Genomic DNA, 22514 nt, shown 5'->3' with positions numbered 1-22514 from the left:
GCATGAATTGAACTGCCGTATCAACTTCGACAAAGAGGATCAAATTCAGAGATCATATACTTGGTACTCTTTGGTTTAAACATGCAATTTCTTCTAACCGTGGGATTTGAAGATTTTTCCATCATACTTGTGCATGCTGAAAGCAAGGACTTCAGGTTATATGGTTGACAGCAAGCTTTCAACTTCGGCTGGAACCACCACAAGTAAAACTCAACGTTCGGAGATATAAACTCCCAACCAACGTAAGACCTCCCTCTCTCCTAAAACAAACACATCCATCCGCTACATGTAATGGAATCCAGAACACTCAAATAGTTTTAAGTCTGGAAAATAAATTTCTTTTTTAAAATTTTCAAGTAACATTCGCTAGAAGAACTGCCACACCAACACATCACAAAAGACACAAGATCACTCAGCATAACCTCTCTACTCAAATGTGTCATCATCATCATCGGGAAGGGGCTGACTTGCAGCCGCAGCAAGTTCAGCTTCATGCCTGCACAGATCACCAACCACCAAAAAAATATGTGCACCAGTTAGAACCTAATTGCGGCCTTAGACGGCCAGTAAAAGAGTTTCTAATATACCTTATCAGTTACCATAAACTTTTATTCTAGGACCCCTTTGTTAGTATCACAACATAAACCATATTGATGGAAGGCAGACGTGCGTTATTTCTCTCACCAATTTCCATGGGAGTTTCAAAACACAACCCTTTTCATCAATGCAGTTAAGCCATTCGTTAAAAATTTTGAAAACATGCAAATATCATAAGGTCACTTGTTTCTACAAATTTCCATTTAGTTTCAAAACACAATCTTTCATCAACGAACTTGAGCCGCTTAAGAAAAATTTTGAAAACCATGTGTGCATGTTGGTCACTTATTTCTAGTGACGAGTGATGATTCAACTGGGAACAAGTTTTTACCAGAAGAATTTGTATTAAGTGATGCAACTAAGGCGAGAGAAAAAGGTACAAAGGCAACAGGATATAAAAGACATAGCAACGTTAATAATTTTAATTTGAGGGGGTCAAATTATTTAATTCTCCATATTTTGTGTGTGTGTGTGATGTGTATCAGGGCCCCAAGAGGCCATTTAAACGATACCAATTCTTGGTTAAAGGGTGCTGGCGTAGTTAACCTTCCTACATTTAGGGAAGAAGTTGGCAAACAGAATCTTAAATATCTATTTAGTAGAGCTCCATTATATACATGAATTGAAGCTTTGGTCTTAGAATTCCTTAAATTAACAAATAATCAAAAAGATAAATCCATAGGTATCATGGTGCCCCATACTAATTCCCAAAAGTATAATAATGCATTTAGACAGAATAACCCATGACCTAAAATGCAGCAAATAAATAAAAAAAATGATTGTTGTTATGCTGTGTGAGAGAGAGGGCCGTAACAAAGACTTACTGTTGTTGTGCAGCCAAGTCAATGTGCACCTCTGGAGGAGCAAGGGCAGGAGACTCCACAAAATGCAAGTTAGGATCCCTGGAAACAAAAATATTTCAGTAATTAATACCTCAACCCTGCACACAGCTAAGAGAGACAGCAATGCCTATTTCACGGATACTAATCTATACCCTGCAAGTTTTCGAGCGAGGTACAGAAAAGGCTTCTCAAAGTTGTAATTGCTCTTTGCAGAAATCTCGTAATACTGCAAGTTCTTTTTCCGATGGAAAGTAACTTGCTTTGCTTTCACTTGCCTGTTCTTCACATCAACCTTGTTTCCACAAAGTACAATTGGAATATTTTCACACACCCTGATATTGACAAACATGAATGAGTTTCAATTCTGGGGCAAAGTCACTACAATCCAAGCTTGAAATAATAAGCAAATTACAACACTCTGGAATATACCTGCAGAGGTCCCGGTGCCATGTGGGAACATTCTTATATGTCAATCGGGCAGTTACATCAAACATGATGATTGCACATTGTCCGTGGATGCTGCATAGAGTACAAACATTTAACATGGTGCTTGGACAAGAAGCAAAAAATATCCAGAGCAAGGACTTCTCTATCCTGTCCCATCAGAGTGCCAGATAATAGAAAATCCAAAGTGAACATCACAATGCTAATGACTTCTAGTAAGGTTAGAGCAGCTAGATAAGCTACTCAAGCCTCAGCCAAGCTCCAAAGAACTTCACTACTAACAATTTCCCAGCATCAAAGATTTACCCATTTATAAGGCTATGTACTACATAGATTCAGGTATGAATTTCAGGTGTGGATATGTGTCCATGCTGAAGACGTTAAACCCTCAATCTTAGGATATTGGGATATATCATGTTGTGAATAGTTAATTAGTCCATTGCATATTACATATATTATTGTCTAGAAAGCACTTCAAATAAATAAATTTTAACAGAAAAACTGATATTTCTATATCTCCTTCATGTGAATGTTTTGAAATTTATTATAGTACTTAAAATGGGAGATCATATGAATGAGGATAGCGCATAACTTTCTATTTTATCACACAGGAAAGAAGTTTCAAAAGAACATAAACACAGCTAGGTCAAAACGAACAAAAGAAACAGATTTACTTACTAGTAGCCATCCCTAAGGCCCCCAAACTTCTCTTGCCCTGCTGTATCCCAGCAATAAAACCGGATTTTCCCACAGTTTGTGAAGAAATCCAAAGGATGAACCTCCACACCAATGGTTGCTATTTACAACAAAGGAAATAAATAAGACAAAAATAAGTAACTTAGACAAAAAAGCAGGTAATATAAGATAATAAGATTTGTAATCCAAATCTAGAGGAGGTTCCTTGCAAAGAAGATTTACGTTCATATTTCTTCTCAAATTCACCAGTAAGATGTCTCTTCACAAATGTTGTTTTCCCTGCATGCATAAGCACTTAAATTTCAGTATAGGAATTCTTCATTGAAGCTAATAAAGATGTGAAGTGTGATTAAAAATGTGAATTCTTCATTAAATTTCAGGAACGTAAGATGAAAAACCAACTGAAAAATTAAAACGACGTTCTAGTATATGTTGAGAAATCAAATTAAATATTGTACCGACTATTACAAGTGAAACTCTAGCAATAAAGATGTGAAGTGTGATTAAAAATGGCAGGCATTTGTTATAAAAAGATGAAAAGAACTAAAACAATTAAGTTTCAGGGAAAACCACATTGGCAACAAGCAAACTGCAAACAATCTTGAAAGAAATATTAAATCCTCAAGGTTCATTTCGTTTCAGCTGCGAAACAAAAAACGAATAGAGAAAGTTGTACCCTCACAGCATCTGCCCCACGCTGAACGCATGCATACTCTAGTTCACATTACATGAAGTCCCCTACCAATGACCAATCATCTATACACTAAGTTCTACGCGATCTCATGAAAGAGATCCACCACAACCAAACCGACGACACCGATGAAAAAGCGAGGAAATTACCAGTCCCGCCATCGCCAACGATTACGAGCTTGAAGTTCGGATAGTCGACAGTCTGTTGGCTTGGCAAAGCCTGCAGGACAAACATCAACAAATCAGAAACCCTAGCGCTCTCTTTATTCGAAACAACAACATTCACTGGTGGGTTGATGTGTATGTCGATATATATGCAAATCAAGCGAAAGAATGTGCGACAAATAAGATGGAAAGGCGAGAAAATTGTGAAGAATAAGCTTAATAAGATCCTTACCATCAGTTTGATCTTCTACGAATTGAAGAAACCGCAGGTCTGCGAGACAGAGAGAGAGAGAGAAAGGGCTTGAGAGTGGGAGGGTTTTATGTAGGGGAATTGAAAGTGAAGGTCTTGCGATCTGGGCTGCTCTCGGGTTGCTTTAAGCTGACGCGACTCTCTGGGCCGTCGGATCTAGCGAAAAATGAGTGGACAAGATGAGCAATCAATAACGTGCCACTCAGGCGAACGGACGGAGCTAGACATTGGGCTTAATTTAGCTGATTTTCTCGGCCCATTGGCGTCCAGATCACAGAAAGGAAAAAAATTAAAAAAAAAAATAATAAAATTTTATTATCAATGGTATTTTGCCTATTATTATTATTATTACTCGATATAATAAACAGAAAATGAAGATTGGACACAAAAAAGATTAAAATCAATATTAAAAGGAAGGGGAAAAACACAAGTCAAGTAGCCCGTCACTTCAAATTTAATGAACACTTGTCACGCTATACTACATTATGACGTCAACTTGTGTTAAACTTAATATAAATGTCATATGTATATTCTATTGTGCATTGAATTTCATTTTTATTAAATCAAGAGTAGAAGAATGTGTATAGTAATGGAATCTATCTATATAATACTGAATCTAACATCTTCAAAAGTTTTTTTTTTTTAATTTTACAGTAATAAGTGAGTATTTTTCTAATATTGTAAATAAATTATAATTTCAGAATATTTTATAAAGGAATATATATTTAAATAATTATTTATAAATTAATACTATTATATATATAAATTAAATATTATATATAATTATTATAGATTGATTATAATTATTTTGTTCACCCAAATGAATATAATTCTCTATTAGGGTAGAGGTTAAAAAAGTTATTTTAGAAATGGGTCTCTTTTTCCAAAAAAACTCATCCTATTTTCTTTTCTCCTCGTCTCTCCCTTTTCTCTCCCCTTCTCTTTTCTTCTTTTCACCGCTTCTCTACGACGATAAAGAATGTAACAGCAATCGATGCTCTAAAGACGAAATAACGAGAGGCAAGGCGACAACGCAACGAGAAGTGAGATGAGTCGACGAAGACAAAAGAGTTGACGTTGTTGCCTAACGTGATAATATCATATCTGTGTCAAATAATATAAATAATATTCAACGTAACAACGACTCAAATCGGTGTCTAAGTAACCAATTTTGAGTGTACATGTAAGTTGAGAGGGTAATCCTGCTAATAGTTAAGTAACCTCAAATCAGACAATTCATTGATCTAGTGAATTAATATGTACCTTTCACTTTCAAGATTCAATGGCAGTAACTTCGATTCATCTCTCTCATTTATTCGGCTGGAGTACAGAATCACACCAGCCATTACAACCCAATAAACATAAATATATAAATATATGTAATGCATGTACCCTATGCTACTTGACTATATCGATATGTAGGAGCTCAATATATATATATATCATCAAAAGCCGCCTGGGCTTCTCGATCCCCTTGCAAATAAGAAATTAAACAGAGACAGACAGACAGACATTGATTCTTAGTATAACTCATCAAGATTCATGATTATGATCAGCAGTGACTGACAAAGTATACTTTAAATGATTCACATCTTCCTGGGCCTACGAACACTCAACAGCTTGACATCGTCTAAAACAGGCCCGCAGAGGGAGGAGTAATCGTCGCTTCTCATGGTGTAGAACGTGCTGAAGAACATGATCCTGGTTCTTGGCCCTGTCGCCACGAACCTAAGCACCGCCCTCTTGTACCCGCCTTTGCCTTTCGACTCGTAAGGCACCTTGATGGTGTCCTTGCCGGCGAAGGCTTCGATCACCATGGATCCCTCGCAGGAGTTGCTGGCGTCGCCCACCGAGAAGAACAGCTCGTAGGTCTTGCCCGGAATGGTGCGCGCCACCTGGGCTATGGCGCTTTCTTTTCCGGCCACCAGCTCCACGGCGCGCCTCCCTTGAGGGATGGAGAAGTGGGCGGCGTCGATGTACTTGACAGCTTTCAGCGACTCGATCATCCACCCCGGCAGGGGAGAGTGGTCGTCCTCGATGTTCGGCGGGATTAGCACTCCGCAGGAGGTGTTCGCGAAGACGTATGGTCCTTCTTCGAAATCCCCGTTTTTCAGCAAATTTTCTGCAAATGTACGAAGAAAGAAGACCAATAATAAAAGAATATATATTTTTGTAAGAGCACTGGACTCGGCCAAATGAGAAAGTTTTATGGTAAAAGAAGGAGAGCAATAGCAAAGAAAACTTAAACAAGAAATTATTTAGATATAATAAAAGACAATTAAATTTTGATTTTTTTTTTTTTGAAAGAAGGCTACACACTTAAACCAAAATGAAGTGCTCGATGTGATTATAAAATAAATATGATTAGAGATGGCGAGTTTTTTTTGAAAGTGATATAATATAATCACTTTAAAGAAAATATAACCATTTTGGTAAATATGATTAGATATCTAATGTTCAAGTAAATTGACTACTCAGTAGTCAGTGGACAGCTCAATTGAGTGTGTAATGGGTCCCCACCACGTTCAAGATGACTATGAATAGATCGGATCCACGTGAGTGGAAGCTGTGTCCAGACGACACATTAACTTCAATGTCTAGAGCTCGGACCGAGTGCAAGGTTGGATCGACAACGAAATGAATGAAATATCGAGATCACAGCTGACGCTAACTGCAGTTTTGGGTTTAAAATTAGCCGATCGAGCTCTCTCTGTGAATAGTCTTCGCATCGCCAATGATTAGCGATGCGAAAGAATTAACTCACTGTTGGTTGCTCTTGGAGGATACAGAGCTCGAATGGCGACCGAATCAATGAAATGAAAGAAATTAATATCAAAATCACAGCTGATAAAGCGATCATATTTTTGTGATTAAAATTAGCCGACCTGTAAAAACTTTTCGAATCGCCATTGTTTAACGATGTGAAGAATTAACTTACTGTTCGTTGCTCTTGGAGGATACAGAGCTCGAATGGCAACCGAATCAATGAGCGGTCCGCAAGCCGGATCCTCCTCAACGCCGGGATTGTGGATGACGATCTCCGCCACATCGCGCTCGGCCTGGAACGCCCAGGCGTAGCAGTCCCATCCGTTGCTGCTATACAGAGTCTGCATCGGCAGGACGCCGGAGTCCGGTGCCACAGACACGTTCAGCCGCTCCTCCTGCGCGCAGGTGCGAGCGGCGCAGAACGAGAGCGAGTAGTACATTCCTCTGGTGACATTCACTCTCTGCTTGATCGACGCCTCGTTCCCCAGCCGGACGGCGAAGGCGCCCTCCGGCACCACCAGGAGCATGTCGCCTTGCTTCTGGCCGGATTTTATGTACTCGACGAAGCCGGAGATCTCCCACATCGGCACGGCGTTGTGTCTCAGCACCACCGTCCCGTTCATGTCCGATTGCTTGGGGCCGTGCTCGAAGTCGCCATTCGGTAATAACCCTGCGGTTTCAAGGGTAAGTTTGGAATTCCAAGTTTCATGTTATTTCAATATTATTATTATTCGGTAATAATCTTAGTAACGTAGACCTGAAAAAAATTAAAATAATTTATAATTAAAAAAAATCATTAATGTATTACATCAAACAAAATTTTATGAAAAAATATATGAATGAAGTATAAAGACTTACATTGCATTATTCCACATAAAATACATATTTTTCTATTTAATCTTATAGTAGTATGTTATATTATGAATCATAGGGTCAAATGCAATAATAGTAATATATGTAAAATAGGAGGGCGAATTTCCTAACATATAATCTGAAAAGCTTACCGTCGATGAATGCTACGGCGGAGTGGCAGGTGGCGCAGAATAGCACCGCCAGTAGTACGGCGAGAGTCTGCATTTTGGAACTCGTCTTTCTAGAGGGGGAGGGGGGGGGGGGGGAATACAATTTGAGTTGAGTGAAAGGGGCGGTGCTCGTGGGCTTTTATGCATGCCAACCTTGAAGATGCCCCTCCTAGTTTGAGATAATCACAGTCTTGCCCTCTTTGACTGAATTGTGACAGGTTATTCAATGACGAGTCTGCCCTTTTAATTTTAGTCAATATTGTGTTTTATTAATATTTCACACTTAAAAAAAATTAATTAATTTCGTGAATATTTTTAATACATCATTTTGTATGAATATAATATATATTTTTCTCTGTTTCCTGTTTCTCCAGTCTGCCTAACAAAATCTTACTTTTAAGAGGTTAAGGATAAATGCTGCCACAGTTTTAATGAAACCTTTATTTAGTTTATATTGAGAGGTATTTTGGTCATTTTGCAATCACCAAAGTGAGGTTCTGCATTTTAAAAATTACACTATTAATAGAATATTAGATTGAGTTCCGATAAAAGATTACGGTGAAACATGGCATGTGACTGGTTGTTGCTTATTCTCCAAATGTCCTCTTCTTTATTTCTAAAATTACTTGTTGATTGTACCCATAAAGAAAAATAAAAACTTCTTCATATAAGGTGTATTATCATGCCATTATTATCTATTAAGAAGCGGATAATCTTTCTTTTTTGCATAATCATTGATTATAAAAATAATAAAATAGTAATTATCAATCCAAATAGCGTGGATAGTTCTTGTGATTATGCTTTATGATAGAAAATATTAAGACATAAAATCACTTAGTTAAACATGTTTTGATGTTGTTATTATATAATTTTGTCTTCGAGCTGAGTTAGAAAAAACACAACTTTTTCAATTTTAAATTAATCTCATCTTTTTTCAATTAAAGGTAAAAAAAAAAATAATAATAATAATCTTTTAATATTGATTATTATTATAAAAGATGCTATTATGATCTTTTATCGCCTTGCTAATTATTGGGTCACTTTCATTATTTTCATCCAGTTCTGCCGAAAGTAAATGACAAATATTTTATATCTTTCTCTTTATTTTTTCCCCAAACATATATATATATATCATTGCCGACGTCCACCCACAATTGAGAATACCCAAGGAAATACGATTAGTAGTGTTTGTTTCTGGGGAAAGAAATACAAGTGCCTACGTGTCTCTGTAACTCTGATGATGAATTGGCAAAGAGTTAAGAGTACCATGCGCGCGTAGAGGTAGAGTGGGTGCGAAGATATCAAATCTCTAATTTTATTTTCTCTGCTCCTTTTCTGGGCAACCAAACAAGGGATATCCGTAACCGCATGTAAGAGAGAAGCGGATAAGGCCACGTTAGACCACGTGAGGGTGGTACGCTAGAAAATGAGTCGCCTTCAATTTATGTTTCATGTTTCCTACCTCATTTACAATAATGCCACACTTGATGATGATATGAAGAGAATGGGGTTTTGATTGGGACAAAATCACATTTAGTTGTCCTCCCGTGGAGAGGTTACAAGGGACCATTCATTCATTCATGCACTGTGTTAGGTATCCACAGACTAATAAATATATGAGTACTTATGATTGAAATATTGATTATTATTATTGACAAGACCTAACAAATTAATAAGAAGGTCAGTCAATGTGCATCAATCAAAATACATAAATCTATTAAAAAAATATTATGACGAGTGCCTTAAAATTAAAAAGGTGGTTATATACACGCGATAAGATACATCACAAGCATAAATTATTTAAAGTTTTTGCATATATTTTCCTTTCAACTAAGATTATTATATTTAAACCTAATAGGTGAATAATTAAAAGTTGTCAAATTTGAATTCGAGTCTTTGGGCTATGTTACAATCGTACCAGTGAATATCTTAGTATACCTATTCTCATAAATCTTAATTTTCATGTGATAATTCGCTATTTTTATAAATTAATTATTAATTTATGAAACTTTTAATATAAAATAAAATTATACGAAAAATATAATATGCATAAATGTATTTATGTCTTTCCTATTAGGTTCAAAATTGTTGTCCATTCAGTTTTTTGGAGATTTAAAAGAGAAAAGAAAAAATTAAAAACCTTACACTTGTCATTAATTTATGACTCATGCCTGTAGTAGAAACACATGTGAATGTGAATAATAGGAGTAAGTATAAATTCTTATGTAATGAATATGTTATATGTATTTCTCATGCTATTTCTTATTTCTTATGAGTCGGATTCAATTCAATGGGCCGGCTCAATCGCCCGGAACCTAGAAAGTTCAGGCAACTTTGTTAAAAGAAAGTTCATACACTACTAAAATCTGAAACTCATAAAGCGAGCTCCTTGCGAGTTTCCGGCAAAGCTCTTGGCGAGCTCTCAACAACCGACCTAACAAGTTCTCAATAAAACTCTCAGTTCGCTGGATCGGTCAGATCGTTGGTCTAAGAACATCCAGCTCACATAGAAAACAAAGTTGTTGAATAGCCAGAAACATGACCCACTTACTTTATCTGAAACGGACCATACTCCTTGAAATGATAAGGACTGTTTGTCCCCTATTATATCATCTTTATATTTCTATATTCTATCCAAATTGTAAAGGCTCCTCATTATAAAAGAGGAGTAAGAGATATCGTAAGGGGGCAAAGAAAATAATCAGATATCGCCATTCTGAAAGAATAATCAGAGTGCGGTCGTGGAGTAGCCATCGTTCTGGCCGAATCACGTAAAAATTGTTTATGTTCACTCATATTTGAGATCTTTATTTTTTTCTTGACATTTTAGAGTCACTCACCATTATTCAAAACGAATAACAATCGGTTGAAATCGAATGTCGAGAGAATATTAATTAAATATTCAAATGACGCCCAATCTTAGAAATTTAGTTGGGACTTTTATAAGATACATATATACAGACATACCTTGGTCTTTATTAAAGTAAGTCCACTACTGTGATCATCCATTTGTTTGTTTTATGAGGAGAGGTAAAAGACCCTTTAAATGTTACAAGGTACAAATATTTAATCCCGTCCTTTGTAATTTGCCTCTTTAATGACCAGACCAAAATATATTCCTGTATGCATAATAAATCTAATATTATTATTAATACATGGAAATACTACATTCATCATTTGCATATAATGGCAAATAATAATATTATAATAATATAGTTGAAATATTATATAACTAAGACGATACATACGTATGTGTGCATTAAGATGATACACGTATAAATAATTAATTTTTTATATCTTATCATAATGATGATTGTCTTAAAACTAGTTCAGGCGGACTGTCACGTAAAATATTCATAAAAAAAAAATAAAATAAAATTTGCCAAACCCCCTTTTACTTAAAAAGGGACAAAAACAAAAGTGCAGATAAATCTTATGTAGTGGTGACCACTATGAAGCAGCCCTAACCACAGCACCCAGCCTTAACCCACCGTAATGCACCGCCCATCGACTGTTCTTTTGCAAAAATGCCGATTTGTTTTCTGACACTGGGAAGCCCAAAAGGAACATGTCACGAGGTTTTGTGAATGGGCCCACAAGAGGTAAAGGGGCCCAATCTAAAAGTTCGATCGTGGCCTGTTTCTTGGACCTTGGTGGGGAGCACGAGTGGGCCTGCGGGCTTCATTCACTCAACGACAAGAGGTTTTATCGAGTGGAGTGGGGGGGGGGGTCAGCCTCAATTGCAGCCTCTCAGACTTCATGTGGATGAGCGATGTTTAAGCCCGGATTCAGGGGCCCATTTCTATTCTGTTTTAATATGTTTGGGCCTAAACCCAGGTCCCATCCTGGATTACGTATTTTTTTATAGTTTATCCCTCCCCTCCCCTCTGGAGAGAACTAGAAGTGTTCCGTTCCAAGCAGTTTAGATTTATGGATCCGAACGGTGCAGAAAGAAAACGAAGCAAAATTATAAAAATGAACCACTACTCTGTTGTTTATATATGTAGAGGAAAGAGAATGCATGAAGTTACAGTAGTGGTGGCCTGGTGGGACGCACGCATGCATGCATGCATGATACATCCAAAAAGGAGACAAGGAGGAAGATGGTTTAGTTAATAGCAGAGGACATATTCATCCATTTAAGGCCTGAGCTCATGCTATCACATGCAATTGTCTCTCTCTCTCTCTCTCTCTCTCTCTCTATATATATATATATATACTTGATAAAATTAATTTTCGTTATATATATATATATATATATATATATGATATTGTATTTATTGGGAATATGCAACTTTCATATCATTTTGTTTTGTCAGGTAATCGATCGCCAATCAGTTTCGATGCACTTTGTTGGAAAATAAAGCAAACAAAAATGCATTTTAATAATAACATATGCAATACACAAATAGATATAAAGGAGGAGAAATTAAATCTATTACGTGAATAATAATTAGATTACAAAAATATATAGCTAGATAAATCTCATATTCAATCTCAGAATAATAATAATAATAATACTCTTACAAGCAACCTAGCTTGCCACTCTCGAGCTGTGCCCTACCTAACTAGCTAGCTAGCGTGTCCCCAACAACATCTAATAATCAAATGTGTACTTTTACAAATGGAGAAAATACGATATTATAAAAATCATAGATAGGGGGTAAAATATCATTGTAAGGAAAATAATAATAATAATAATACATTGTTACTCTGCCAGAATAAATAAAGAACAGTCGTAGAGTAGACATTGTTCTAGTTGAATTACATAAAAACTTTCTGTATACATTTTACCATCGTTCTACCTTGTTTCTCGTCTTTGTGTTTTGATTTATTTTCTTATTGCAGACCTACGAATCACGGTCAATTAATTTTGAACGTTGACACGTTAATTTTGAAAATTTGAAAATAATTTTTTAATAATATTTTATTCAATAAATTTGATTAGTTATTTAATGTTAATATATTATTAAATATATATATATTTTGAAGTTAATAAATTTTGTAATATTTTTTTTCATAATAATAATAAAATATGAATAAATAAATATATTTAGAATTTAGAATTTATTTTGAATGAAAATACTCAAAATAATTTTTTTGTTGTTTTAAAAATTTTTTATAATTTTTTTATTTTAAAAAATAATAATAAAAAATATTTTTATTATTTTAAAAAATTAAAAATTAAAAATAATTTAAAAATAATAAAAAGAAGGCATCCTAAATTTTTATCTCTTTCATTTGGAAAAATGACCGCACCTCTAGCTCTCACTTTCACTCGCCCACCAATGGGATAGGTAGAATCTGTTGGACCTTATGGATGGACTATTCTGCAATTCCCCAGATTTGAAGACTGAAGAGGACGGAGGACCCTTTTCCATCTTCTTGATCTTGCTCGCAGAATAATACGAGACTTTTTTATTTTTTTGTGGCTCTCGTTTATCTCTCAAGAAAAGCCATCAACTAAAATTGCACAGGGCCGGTGTCTCCCTGCCCGGAGACAATAACTGGCCGGTTCATTTAAAGATGGATGCCTGCCCCTTACTAATAATGCAACTTGCTCTTGAACTGCATGGAAAGGCATTCTGAATCTGCCAAAAATATAATTGACCCTGGTAAAGACACTATTGACACTATTTCTCCTGACTCAACCAGACTGTTTTCCCATACTTGGGCATGTTCTGTAGTCTTATAGAAATTTTGCCCAAGGGAGTCTAGAAGCAGTTAATTACTCTTTAGCTACTTCAATAAGCAATTGTACTTCGATAATGACGACATATAAAGTAGATATTTTACATGATTTTTTTTAAAAGAAGGATGCTGTACATTATTAACGACCCTGCTTAGAAAATAAAACATGCAATCAACGTTATAAATAAATAGAACTACTTCCCAACAATTTTGCGGATACTTTTAATCCAAATATATCAATTAAAGAAACGTCATATTCCGTTGTATTTTAGTCTGACACCAGCCATTATTTCTTTGCTAATATCAACTGGAAAAATATTCATGTTCAACTGTACTCAACTAGAGGATAGATTTCCTAACAATAGAACAATTATTTCACAAGCCAAGCCCGGAACATGTGATGTGTCCAACATATAAGAATCGGACAATTGGGTTCAGTGGGGGCAGATTTTGGCAATTAAAACTGTTGCAGCACTAAAAAATCTGGAAGATAAATAATATCACACAGAAAATTGGTTCTGGATCGTAGCTTTAAAAAATCAGACATTTTCAGCATTCCAGTCACAATGCATACATGAATAGGAACAGAGTATAAGACTAGAAAAATGCGGCTGCTTTTTCTTCCCACTTAACCGAAATGCAGTTCTTATTCTTCCATCAAAGATGCATTTCACTAAGAAATACCGGCAGTAGAAAACGGGATAAGCTCAAGGAATACTGCGCTGATGGAGGGGCAGCGCTCCCAAAGCTTCACGTTCTGCATTCTCCCTCTTGACCTGTGAAAAACAAGCAACATTAGAAAATAAAAAGTTGTTCATGGAAATGCCATGATGAGCTGTACCAACACTAAAAACACAATGGGGGATCAGCCTCAGGAGCATAAGGCTTCATATTTCATGCATCTAAGGACAGTATGATGTCCCTGCAGCGCCTTGCTTCAGATAGGATAAAACAACAAATGCTGGTGAAAATGAGTTTTAAGTAACAAAAATATTGGTTCAGATGATGAATAATTCACAAGGCACATGAGATTTGAATATAAGTAAAGCAATAGTTTACCCCTCCCATCAGTTGAATCTCCTAAGAGAAGTTTCATGTCCATGTTGGATCCCAAGACATTTTCATTTAGTCACGTTGCAATACTTCTTACTCAAGACTATTATTATTTTACGAGTTGGACATTCTTTGGACACTTGGATGAAACCATAGTTGTCAAAAGCACACTAAGGTTCCAGGCTCAGCTGAGGTTGCATTGGTCTATGATGGACTTATTAAAATCTAACCAAAAAACAAACTAAAAGAAATTTGAGGAAAAAAAAAAAACCTTGTTAGTATCTAACACAAAACCCTAACAAAACGTCCCAAGTTTCAACAGCTATTCAACATAAAATGTTAAACCATAAAGTGAGAAAGAAGACAGGGTTGAAAGAGATCAATTGCATATTCGACCATCAAATCTTAGTACTAAACTTGTTGGTGCAAACTTGAGGGTTTTTTTTTTCTATTTCAGAAAGGTTTTAGCCTGATTATCATTGGAGAAAATGAGTGTAATTTTAACTTTTAAAGATTTGAAACAATGCTTCATCCTTTGTGTTGATGTTTTGGTATGTTAGGATGATTTAAATATTATTGTGATTTATATGTTTGCAAATTGTATGAAAATTTTACTTGTTCATTTTCTGAATGTCTTTTGTGTTGAAACTTGAGTTTGAAAACAATGCTTTATGATGATGTTTTAGATTTCTAATACTTTTTTGAAATAATATAATTAGTTGTTATTAACTTATTATAGTAGTTGAAACAATATTAGTTGTTATCATAGTAATATAGTGTTTGTTATTTGTTATTTATGGTTTTGTAAGTTTGCATTTATCTCTTTATAGGTATATATTGAAAATAATGATATACAAATTTTTAATAAATGTGTGCCACATATCCAAAAGACTGGCTTTGTGCCTCAGGCCTAGGCTCCAAACACTCTCGTGCCTCAGTGCACTTTGAGCTTTTGACAACTATGGGAGAAATATGCACCATCACTTTAAACACACAAAGGTAACATGGCTGAAGAAACAAACTTGAGCATCAATCATTTTAGTTAAACAGTGTGCAATTATATCAATTACTCAGTCCCATTGGCCTTTCAAGTACATGAAGCCCAAAGCTGAAACTTGCAATTTGTTTGTTAATAATTTTTTTCTCATGTTATCTTCAATATATACTTAGCTATATCATGTTCATTAACTCCTCCTAAGCCCATTTCTCCCAGTACATGTATAAAATTTTATACAAATGATGTTGAATCAGCAAGAGAATTATGCATTGCAACCTAAGTACCAGGGCTCCATAACACATAGATAACTCCCTTGCATGGTGGGGTAGGGTGAAATATGGGATCAAGAATGTGAATGCAGAAACATTGAATGGAGTACCATCGTGGTGATAGCCCAATTTCAAGAGTTCTCCTATGTCCCTTGGGTCTGGGGTTTGAACCTTGAACACATTCTGCTTGCAGGATGACCCAAACCCATGACACCAAAAGGAGTGGCGGATACATGGCTTGACTCTGTGCACTACAATGGGGCTATGGTGGCGGGCTTGCCTTCATGGCAATAGTTATGGCTCAAACCGAAATTCCCTAGTGAGAAAGGGCTCTTATGGTCATGCCCAAAGGGCAACCCCTGGTCACCCCAACTTCCTCTTGTGCTAAGCAAGAAATATTGAATGGATTGCCTATAAGCCAGAACTATTGATACAGTATCATATCAGCCTATATGTACTGTACCAGTCAAAAAAGGTACTTTGCAAGCTTTGTACAATCCTGACTTAAATACCAGTCAAAACTGGCATACTGGCTAGTACTGGCCAAATTGAACAGTACTGCCTGAAACCAGAACCTAAATCTAGAAAGGTGGAGGAAATCACAGATTTGTGGCTCCCAGGCTAAATGCATGCAGAGCCTATTGAGCATGTGCAGAGCTCCTAAGCTGTACCACATAGAGCCTAGGAGCCCTCCAGGGATAGGTTTTTTTTTTTTTAATTTTACAATCATTTAATATTAAAAAGGAGAGTTAATTTTAAAATAATAACAGTTATTTCCCACCATTTTTGAGTATTTTTTTTATCATTTGGTTGTAATTTTATACTTTCTATTTATTTAGAGTATTTATACGGGGGAGTCATTATTTTGTTATTTCTCACTATTATGTTCCTTATATTTCTTATGCATTCTATTTCTGAAGCTGCATCTATGCAGTGATGAGTTGACACAACAATTGCCTGTCCTCTTGGACAGCCAATCTGAAGTTATGATCAGTTAACTGTTGCTCCCTGACAACTATTTCCCGTGATTGTAAGATTTTTTTGCAGATTTCCATTTTCAGGACAACCTAGCCATTGAAGATTGATCTGAGGGGGGAATGTCCTTGTCCTTAGCATATATAGTCTTTCCAAGAGTCAACTGATAGAAATATCATTTTCCTGGAAGGTTTTTAAAAGAAGCACAAAATCTACAAGCTCAAAAGAATTCTTCATTTCTGTGCTTAAAAAATTGCTCCACTTTCTGAGAAAAGAAAAAAGGATTCCTGAAGTGCTGAAACTCTAGATCTGAGGGGAGAATAAGAGGCTTTTGTTTCTCCAAAAAAAAAAAAGAAAGGGGGGAGGGGGGGGACATGAAGTTTGTTCTTCTCAGCATTGCTTTTATTTGTATTTACCTTGTCCAATATATATGCAGTTCTGTTGAATTTGCTTGATTGAAGGTGAGCCCTATCACAACAGTAAGGTCACTCTATTATGACTTAAGAGGCCAAAAATTCAAGTTAGGAAACAGCTTCTTTGCTAAGTAAAAGTAAAGATAAGGCCGTATACAATTGACCTTCCCAAAAGCCCAAAACACGAAGCAAAAGTAAAGAAGTTATCTTACTGTTGCTACCAAGATTCACCCTCTATTAATCTATTGTTGTATACTAATCAATATTTACTAAAACAAGTATATCATGACAAGGGATCTTGATATTGAAAGGTCTAAAAGAGTTGGCTACATGCAAGAGGCAATCTCTGTCTAAGGGAGGTCATTTGACCCCATTCCCTATTCAGCCAACTTATTTCATGTCCTTGTTTGTTATTCTCCAAGTGGTACAGCATAGGATGGAGAAGAATGAGAGAGATTTTCTTCTAGGAAGGGCAGGGCTGAGATCAAGTACCATTTATTTGTTTATTTTTGGGTAGGATATTGTTCTCTTACTTAGGGTAAGAGACTAGAGCTCTCTAAGCATTCATCAAGGCAATGATGGAAAAGTGGTATAGGGGCCTATATTGGAGGATAGAGTTTTTTTTTTTTTTGCTCCTTGCACGCGTGCCGCGGGGGGGGGGATCAGCAAGGAGAAAATATTCAATGTAATTGTGATACTACATCATCGTCCTGTCATGGTAGTATCACAGCCCAATCATATGCTTTCTGTTCAAATCATAAAAAAAACAAAAACAAAAAAAAAGAGAATTGGTGAAGATAAACTCTAATTTTAATTTTTAAATTTGAATAACACCATCAACTGGCATGTATTCACAATCTAAATACATGATAGCATATGATTGGGTTATGAATCTTGTGATACCATGTCAACACCATGCAGTACCACTGTTACATTCTATACACTACCATGGTAAGTATCATGGTGACATATGATGTGTTATACAAATTTTGTCCTAGTAAGAAAGCTAAGGAGTAAAAGGGGTGAGTTTATCATGGCACACTTCACATTTGATGATATTTTTGAAGGGTCTTAAACATGCTACCTAATCCTAGGATTAGGAGCCAATGGCATGAAAGTTATGATTCATACCAAAACAGAAGGTTGAGTCTTCTACTTTAGAAACACTACAACAAAAAAAGAGAGGATAAATTTTCACACTGAAATTTAAAAATTATCAGAAACACCTATATTACATTAACAGTGAAATGCAGAGCTCTGCTGAGGCTTATTTAGAAGCCTTATCATTATTCTAATTTCCAAAAAAGTGAATAATTCATTTTCAAGAAGACACTTGAGTCTGGAAGAATACAACAACTTCAGTCAAAGGGCATTAAACTGCAATTGACAGAAAAGTTGCAAACTAATGAGAAATATTAAACACGTAGAATTACCCCTTCAAGCACAAAACTAAATCACCCCCAAATCAGCATAAACATTCAAATAAAAAGGTATTATAACTTTATTCAAAATCCACTAAAATCCCTTGCAATTGAATTAAACAAGTAGAATTACCCTTCAAGTTCAAAACTAAATTAACCCAAGTTGATATGAAGAATCAAATTGAAGACTTGGTAACTCCTCCATTAGATGCATAAGAAACTCCCTAATTCTTTCTATTTCCTTTTGAAGTTCTCCCCTTTCTTCATAGAGCAAAATTATGGAATAGTGGTGGCCTCTACTCCAACATTACTTTGGTTTATTGAATCTGAATTGTCTTCCGTAATTAATTCATGTCCTTGGATGAATCATTCCAAACACGTTTCATGTTTGCTTTAGTCTTGGGATGCAATGAATTCAAGTCATTAGTAGTGATCACGAAAAGAGGAAAGCAAGAGAAAACTACAGTTAATTTGTCAATTTCCAGATAATTATACACATAGCATGTGCAGCAACAGTAGTGAAAAAAGTATGGGTAGCTGCATAAAGGTAAAAATATTTAGGCACTTACAAGAGCCAACATATCCTGAAGATAATACCGAAATGGTGTTTGCATTGCCTGTTTCAGAGCAAATGAAAAATATGAGTCCGAAGCTAAAACAATTCATACGCTTCAATACCGGAAAACATCTACAATAAAGTTTTTACAATTACGTAGCCCTCATCTATTCTTATAGGTTCGTTCATCATCAAGCATATCGACAACGACAGATCAAAAATGTGTTTTTTGTCCTACGAATTTCCTCAGCATCGAATCAGATAAAGAGAATTTGAGAGACCTGCAGATGTTCGGGAAGGTACTCGTGCTTCATGGAGAGATCCATGGCTCGCTTGAGGCGTTGGTGCCTGGCGTCCACGATCTCCCGAGGAAGGCGATTCAGAGCCTCCTTCACGTCCAGATCATAGTATGGATCATACAGATCGTCGTATCGAAGGCCTTCAATAACATCCAAACACCCACAGTCCAGAGAAAGCAATTAACGAGAATTTCGAGACTGCGCGACAAGAGATCAGACATAAAGACTAACCGTATTTGCGAAGGCGAGCGGAAACGGCTTTCATGTGCTGTGCGGCGAACCAGTTCTTCTTTGGATCCACCAGCCACTTCGATAATGAGGACGCCATTATCGCACTTCCAGATCTCTCTGCAACCCCCTCTCTCTCTCTCTCTCTCAATTGCGAGCCCTCGAATGAAATTGAGAATTTGAGACCCGACTATGTCGCCCTAACCGGTAACTAACCCGACTACGGTGTGGCCGCGTGGATTCATCGATGAGGCCTCAACGAATGGCCCAAAACCAAAAATTGTTAATGGGCTGAAATAATCATCAGGCCTCTAGCCCAAACTATAACTTAGAGCCCCGTTTGGTTAGATGGATGGGCTTCAATATGTTTGGGTTGGGAACTGTAGATAAATGATTTCAGTCTTTAGATGACATCCTCACACTACAAATTCTTTTATTTGAAACTCTTACATTTATAATTCTTTTTTTTTTTTTTGTAAATGTAATAAATGAAATGATCCCAAATTCAATGGTTTTTATATCATGCTTTACCATATATTTAATCAATTTATTATGTCAATAAATTAGATGTCTAATACTATTTACTTATTTCAGTTAATTTCATTATTATTAGCCCCTCCAACTAATGACATTTTGGAGCAACTGAGATATTTTACTAATTATTATGAAATAAATCAGTTTTATTGTTGCAAAAAAATGGTTTGGTTGCAAAAGGAAAAGGAAAAAAGATGAAAAAAAAACATGGGATTCGATAGCCATAGAAGGGACAAAGAGAGAGAGAGAAATCTTTTAGATATAAAGATATTTTTATCATTTATAAATATTTGAATGTAATTAACTAAGAAAAAAAATTACAAATATTAAACCTTATATGCATTTACCGTATTTTTTTAAATATTTGAGATAATTTTTACAATTATCTCAAAACTAAAGAGTACCTCATGTATTTTTTTTTAAAAAAATAAACATTAATTTGGAACTTTTAAAGCAAAGTGCCAAATTAACTATGGACGTTGAACTTTAAAATATGTAAAATAAATTAATGAACTTTCATAAATGGGGTTACATTATCAATCAACTTTTTGTTCTAACGTATAGTGTAAAGTTGTCAACAATTGATGATTAACTAATTTGGCCTTATTTATGAAAGTTTACTGGCCAATTGACCATTTTCTTAAAAGAGAAAAGTTATTTTTAAAAATATAAAGTATCGTTGAATTTTCATAAATAAGTCAAATGGACTACTTATTAACCATCAAACTTCAAAATAAGCCAAATAAGTCATTAAAAACTGCGTAGGCCAAATATTAAATTTAATGGCACGTGTAAAAGTTTTGTTACGTTTATTAATATTAAAATAAAAAATTAATGATTAACTAACATAGCCCAATTTATAAATATTCAGTAATTTATTTATTCTATTTTATGATTGATTTTTGCTAACACTAAAATGTACTTAATATATTTGAATTTTTTATTAGCTGATAAGATATTAAAAATATAATATATCTATCATTAATTAATAAAAATACTAAGATGCTAAAAATAAATACATTAAATATACCTCACACACTTATTAACAAAAACTTTTAAAATTCAATAATAAATTTAGCATTTGGGCCAAATATTTATTTTTTTTGTTGCACTCACACAGTGCTAATCGAATCAATCAACCCTCTCATTCATATAAAAATAAAATATTAAAAATTACGTAAAAAACGACTTCTCACGACCAAGTAAAGAAATTAAACGGTGAAAAGCCATTGGTGGGCCCGACCCGAACTGCCGCAGGGCAAAGGTCGCATGAAAAATGCTACATGTGCCGAAAGGGATTAGATAAAGGTTTATCAAAAAAATAAAATATTAATTTATTTGCCGCCCACATTTCCCTCACCCTCTCACATTCTCTGTCTATCTCTCTCTCACTCGCCCACCATAGTCCCCCAGACTTCACCCATTCTCTCTCTCACCCTCAGCCTTGAGAGAAGAACGCGTCGCCGTGACCCCACCGTCGTTGCCCGCCATCTCCCCTGCCAACACTATGAGCACCTCCCGTTGTCGTCATTTCCTTCGCCGCTCGTATAGCTGTCGCTCCCACTATTGGCCACAGACCACCATCGCCCCTCCGTCCCACCAACCGCTTGCATTGCATCGCTTTCGCCCCACACAGTCGCCCCTCCCACCCTCGCTATTGCCCCCACCTGTTGGCCACAAAAACCCTCCGCCGCCGCCCACACCTACCGCTGTCGCCCCCACCACACTACCGCTCAGACCGCTACAGTCGACCCCCATCGCCGCTTCACTGCACCATTTATGTATACATTTATATTTTTTTTTCTGTTTGTTTTGTTGTTTTTTTATAGTGATTTGGTTGTTGAAATAAAAATTAAATAACATTATTTATTTTGAGTTGTAAAAAATATGATTTATTTTGATTGTATGTTTGAGACTCAGAGTAAAAAATATTATTTATATTGTTTTTACAAAGTATTTTTCATGTTTTGTTATTATTTTTTTTTCGATTTGAGGGCATTATTTAAATTATTTATTATTTAATATGATGTATTTATTTTGCAAATCTGGCTATTACGCCAAAATTTGAGGAACAACATCGACGTATAAAATACATCATGCAGTGTTTGCATTTCTTATGAATTGTAACTTTTAAATATATTACACAATATAAAATTAATTATATTACATAAAATCTCATGAGTGTTAGTTTTTTAAGTATATTAGATAATATAAAATTAATTATATAAATTTTAATTTTTTAAGTACTAAATTTACACTCAAATTATAAATTTTAATCAGAATCATAAAAACTAAAATAATTACATATAAAGTAATATTTAAGCATTTCATATCCCTCAATATCGTCTTCAACTCTTTCCTCACTACATTAACTAGGAGTAAATTTCATTCATTGGCCACATCATATAAGCCTTTCCATAAGCCTGAACCCCAACCTCCTTCTCAATAGAGACACAATCAAATAAAAAAATAAATTATATTCTTTTATAACTCAAAAAATAAATTTTATTTTTTATTTTCACAACTAAATCATCACCATCATCACATAAATAAAACAACATAGGCAAATAGAAAAACTAAAGTAAATATATATATATATAAATATA

General features: G+C 35.3%; 3 protein-coding genes across 3 annotated transcripts; all 3 read right to left on the bottom strand.

The window, feature by feature from the left end:
* Window positions 1-312: 312 nt before the first annotated feature.
* On the bottom strand, window positions 313-3818 carry LOC127802641 (GTP-binding nuclear protein Ran1B-like). Its single transcript, XM_052338578.1, has 8 exons — window positions 3667-3818; window positions 3420-3489; window positions 2802-2858; window positions 2562-2679; window positions 1869-1958; window positions 1592-1771; window positions 1422-1499; window positions 313-496 (listed from the first exon to the last, which is right to left on the bottom strand). Exons 1-8 carry the CDS (start codon window positions 3667-3669, stop codon window positions 427-429), a joined length of 666 nt encoding a protein of 221 aa, XP_052194538.1. The 5' UTR covers window positions 3670-3818; the 3' UTR covers window positions 313-426.
* Window positions 3819-5101: 1283 nt separating this feature from the next.
* On the bottom strand, window positions 5102-7611 carry LOC127794909 (protein DUF642 L-GALACTONO-1,4-LACTONE-RESPONSIVE GENE 2-like). Its single transcript, XM_052326252.1, has 3 exons — window positions 7455-7611; window positions 6623-7120; window positions 5102-5806 (listed from the first exon to the last, which is right to left on the bottom strand). Exons 1-3 carry the CDS (start codon window positions 7525-7527, stop codon window positions 5271-5273), a joined length of 1107 nt encoding a protein of 368 aa, XP_052182212.1. The 5' UTR covers window positions 7528-7611; the 3' UTR covers window positions 5102-5270.
* A 6050-nt stretch (window positions 7612-13661) lies between these two features.
* On the bottom strand, window positions 13662-19549 carry LOC127789135 (cytochrome b-c1 complex subunit 7-like). The gene is made up of 4 exons (XM_052317935.1): window positions 19378-19549; window positions 19129-19286; window positions 18861-18908; window positions 13662-13939 (listed from the first exon to the last, which is right to left on the bottom strand). Exons 1-4 carry the CDS (start codon window positions 19472-19474, stop codon window positions 13871-13873), a joined length of 372 nt encoding a protein of 123 aa, XP_052173895.1. The 5' UTR covers window positions 19475-19549; the 3' UTR covers window positions 13662-13870.
* Window positions 19550-22514: the final 2965 nt, after the last annotated feature.

Source organism: Diospyros lotus, chromosome 1, assembly GCF_014633365.1.
Source record: "Diospyros lotus cultivar Yz01 chromosome 1, ASM1463336v1, whole genome shotgun sequence".
Taxonomy (NCBI): Eukaryota; Viridiplantae; Streptophyta; class Magnoliopsida; order Ericales; family Ebenaceae; genus Diospyros; species Diospyros lotus.
The sequence above is the reverse complement of the archived record's forward strand: the minus strand, read 5'-3'. Positions and strand labels throughout refer to the sequence as shown.

What these genes read in the sequence shown, in the direction of transcription:
- LOC127802641 (XM_052338578.1), bottom strand. An exon ending in ATTTGAGAAGAAATATGAAC is followed by an intron (nt 2,680 to 2,801) that starts GTAAATCTTCTT and finishes TGTTGTAAATAG; the next exon opens with CAACCATTGGTGTGGAGGTT. An exon ending in GACTTGGCTGCACAACAACA is followed by an intron (nt 497 to 1,421) that starts GTAAGTCTTTGT and finishes TGATCTGTGCAG; the next exon opens with GCATGAAGCTGAACTTGCTG.
- LOC127794909 (XM_052326252.1), bottom strand. Translation starts at nt 7,527, where the DNA reads ATGCAGACTCTCGCCGTACTACTGGCGGTGCTATTCTGCGCCACCTGC. An exon ending in CGCCGTAGCATTCATCGACG is followed by an intron (nt 7,121 to 7,454) that starts GTAAGCTTTTCA and finishes TTGAAACCGCAG; the next exon opens with GGTTATTACCGAATGGCGAC. An exon ending in TCCTCCAAGAGCAACGAACA is followed by an intron (nt 5,807 to 6,622) that starts GTAAGTTAATTC and finishes GTACATTTGCAG; the next exon opens with AAAATTTGCTGAAAAACGGG.
- LOC127789135 (XM_052317935.1), bottom strand. Translation starts at nt 19,474, where the DNA reads ATGGCGTCCTCATTATCGAAGTGGCTGGTGGATCCAAAGAAGAACTGG. An exon ending in CGCTCGCCTTCGCAAATACG is followed by an intron (nt 19,287 to 19,377) that starts GTTAGTCTTTAT and finishes ATGTTATTGAAG; the next exon opens with GCCTTCGATACGACGATCTG. An exon ending in TTCAGGATATGTTGGCTCTT is followed by an intron (nt 13,940 to 18,860) that starts GTAAGTGCCTAA and finishes TGTTTTTCACAG; the next exon opens with GTCAAGAGGGAGAATGCAGA.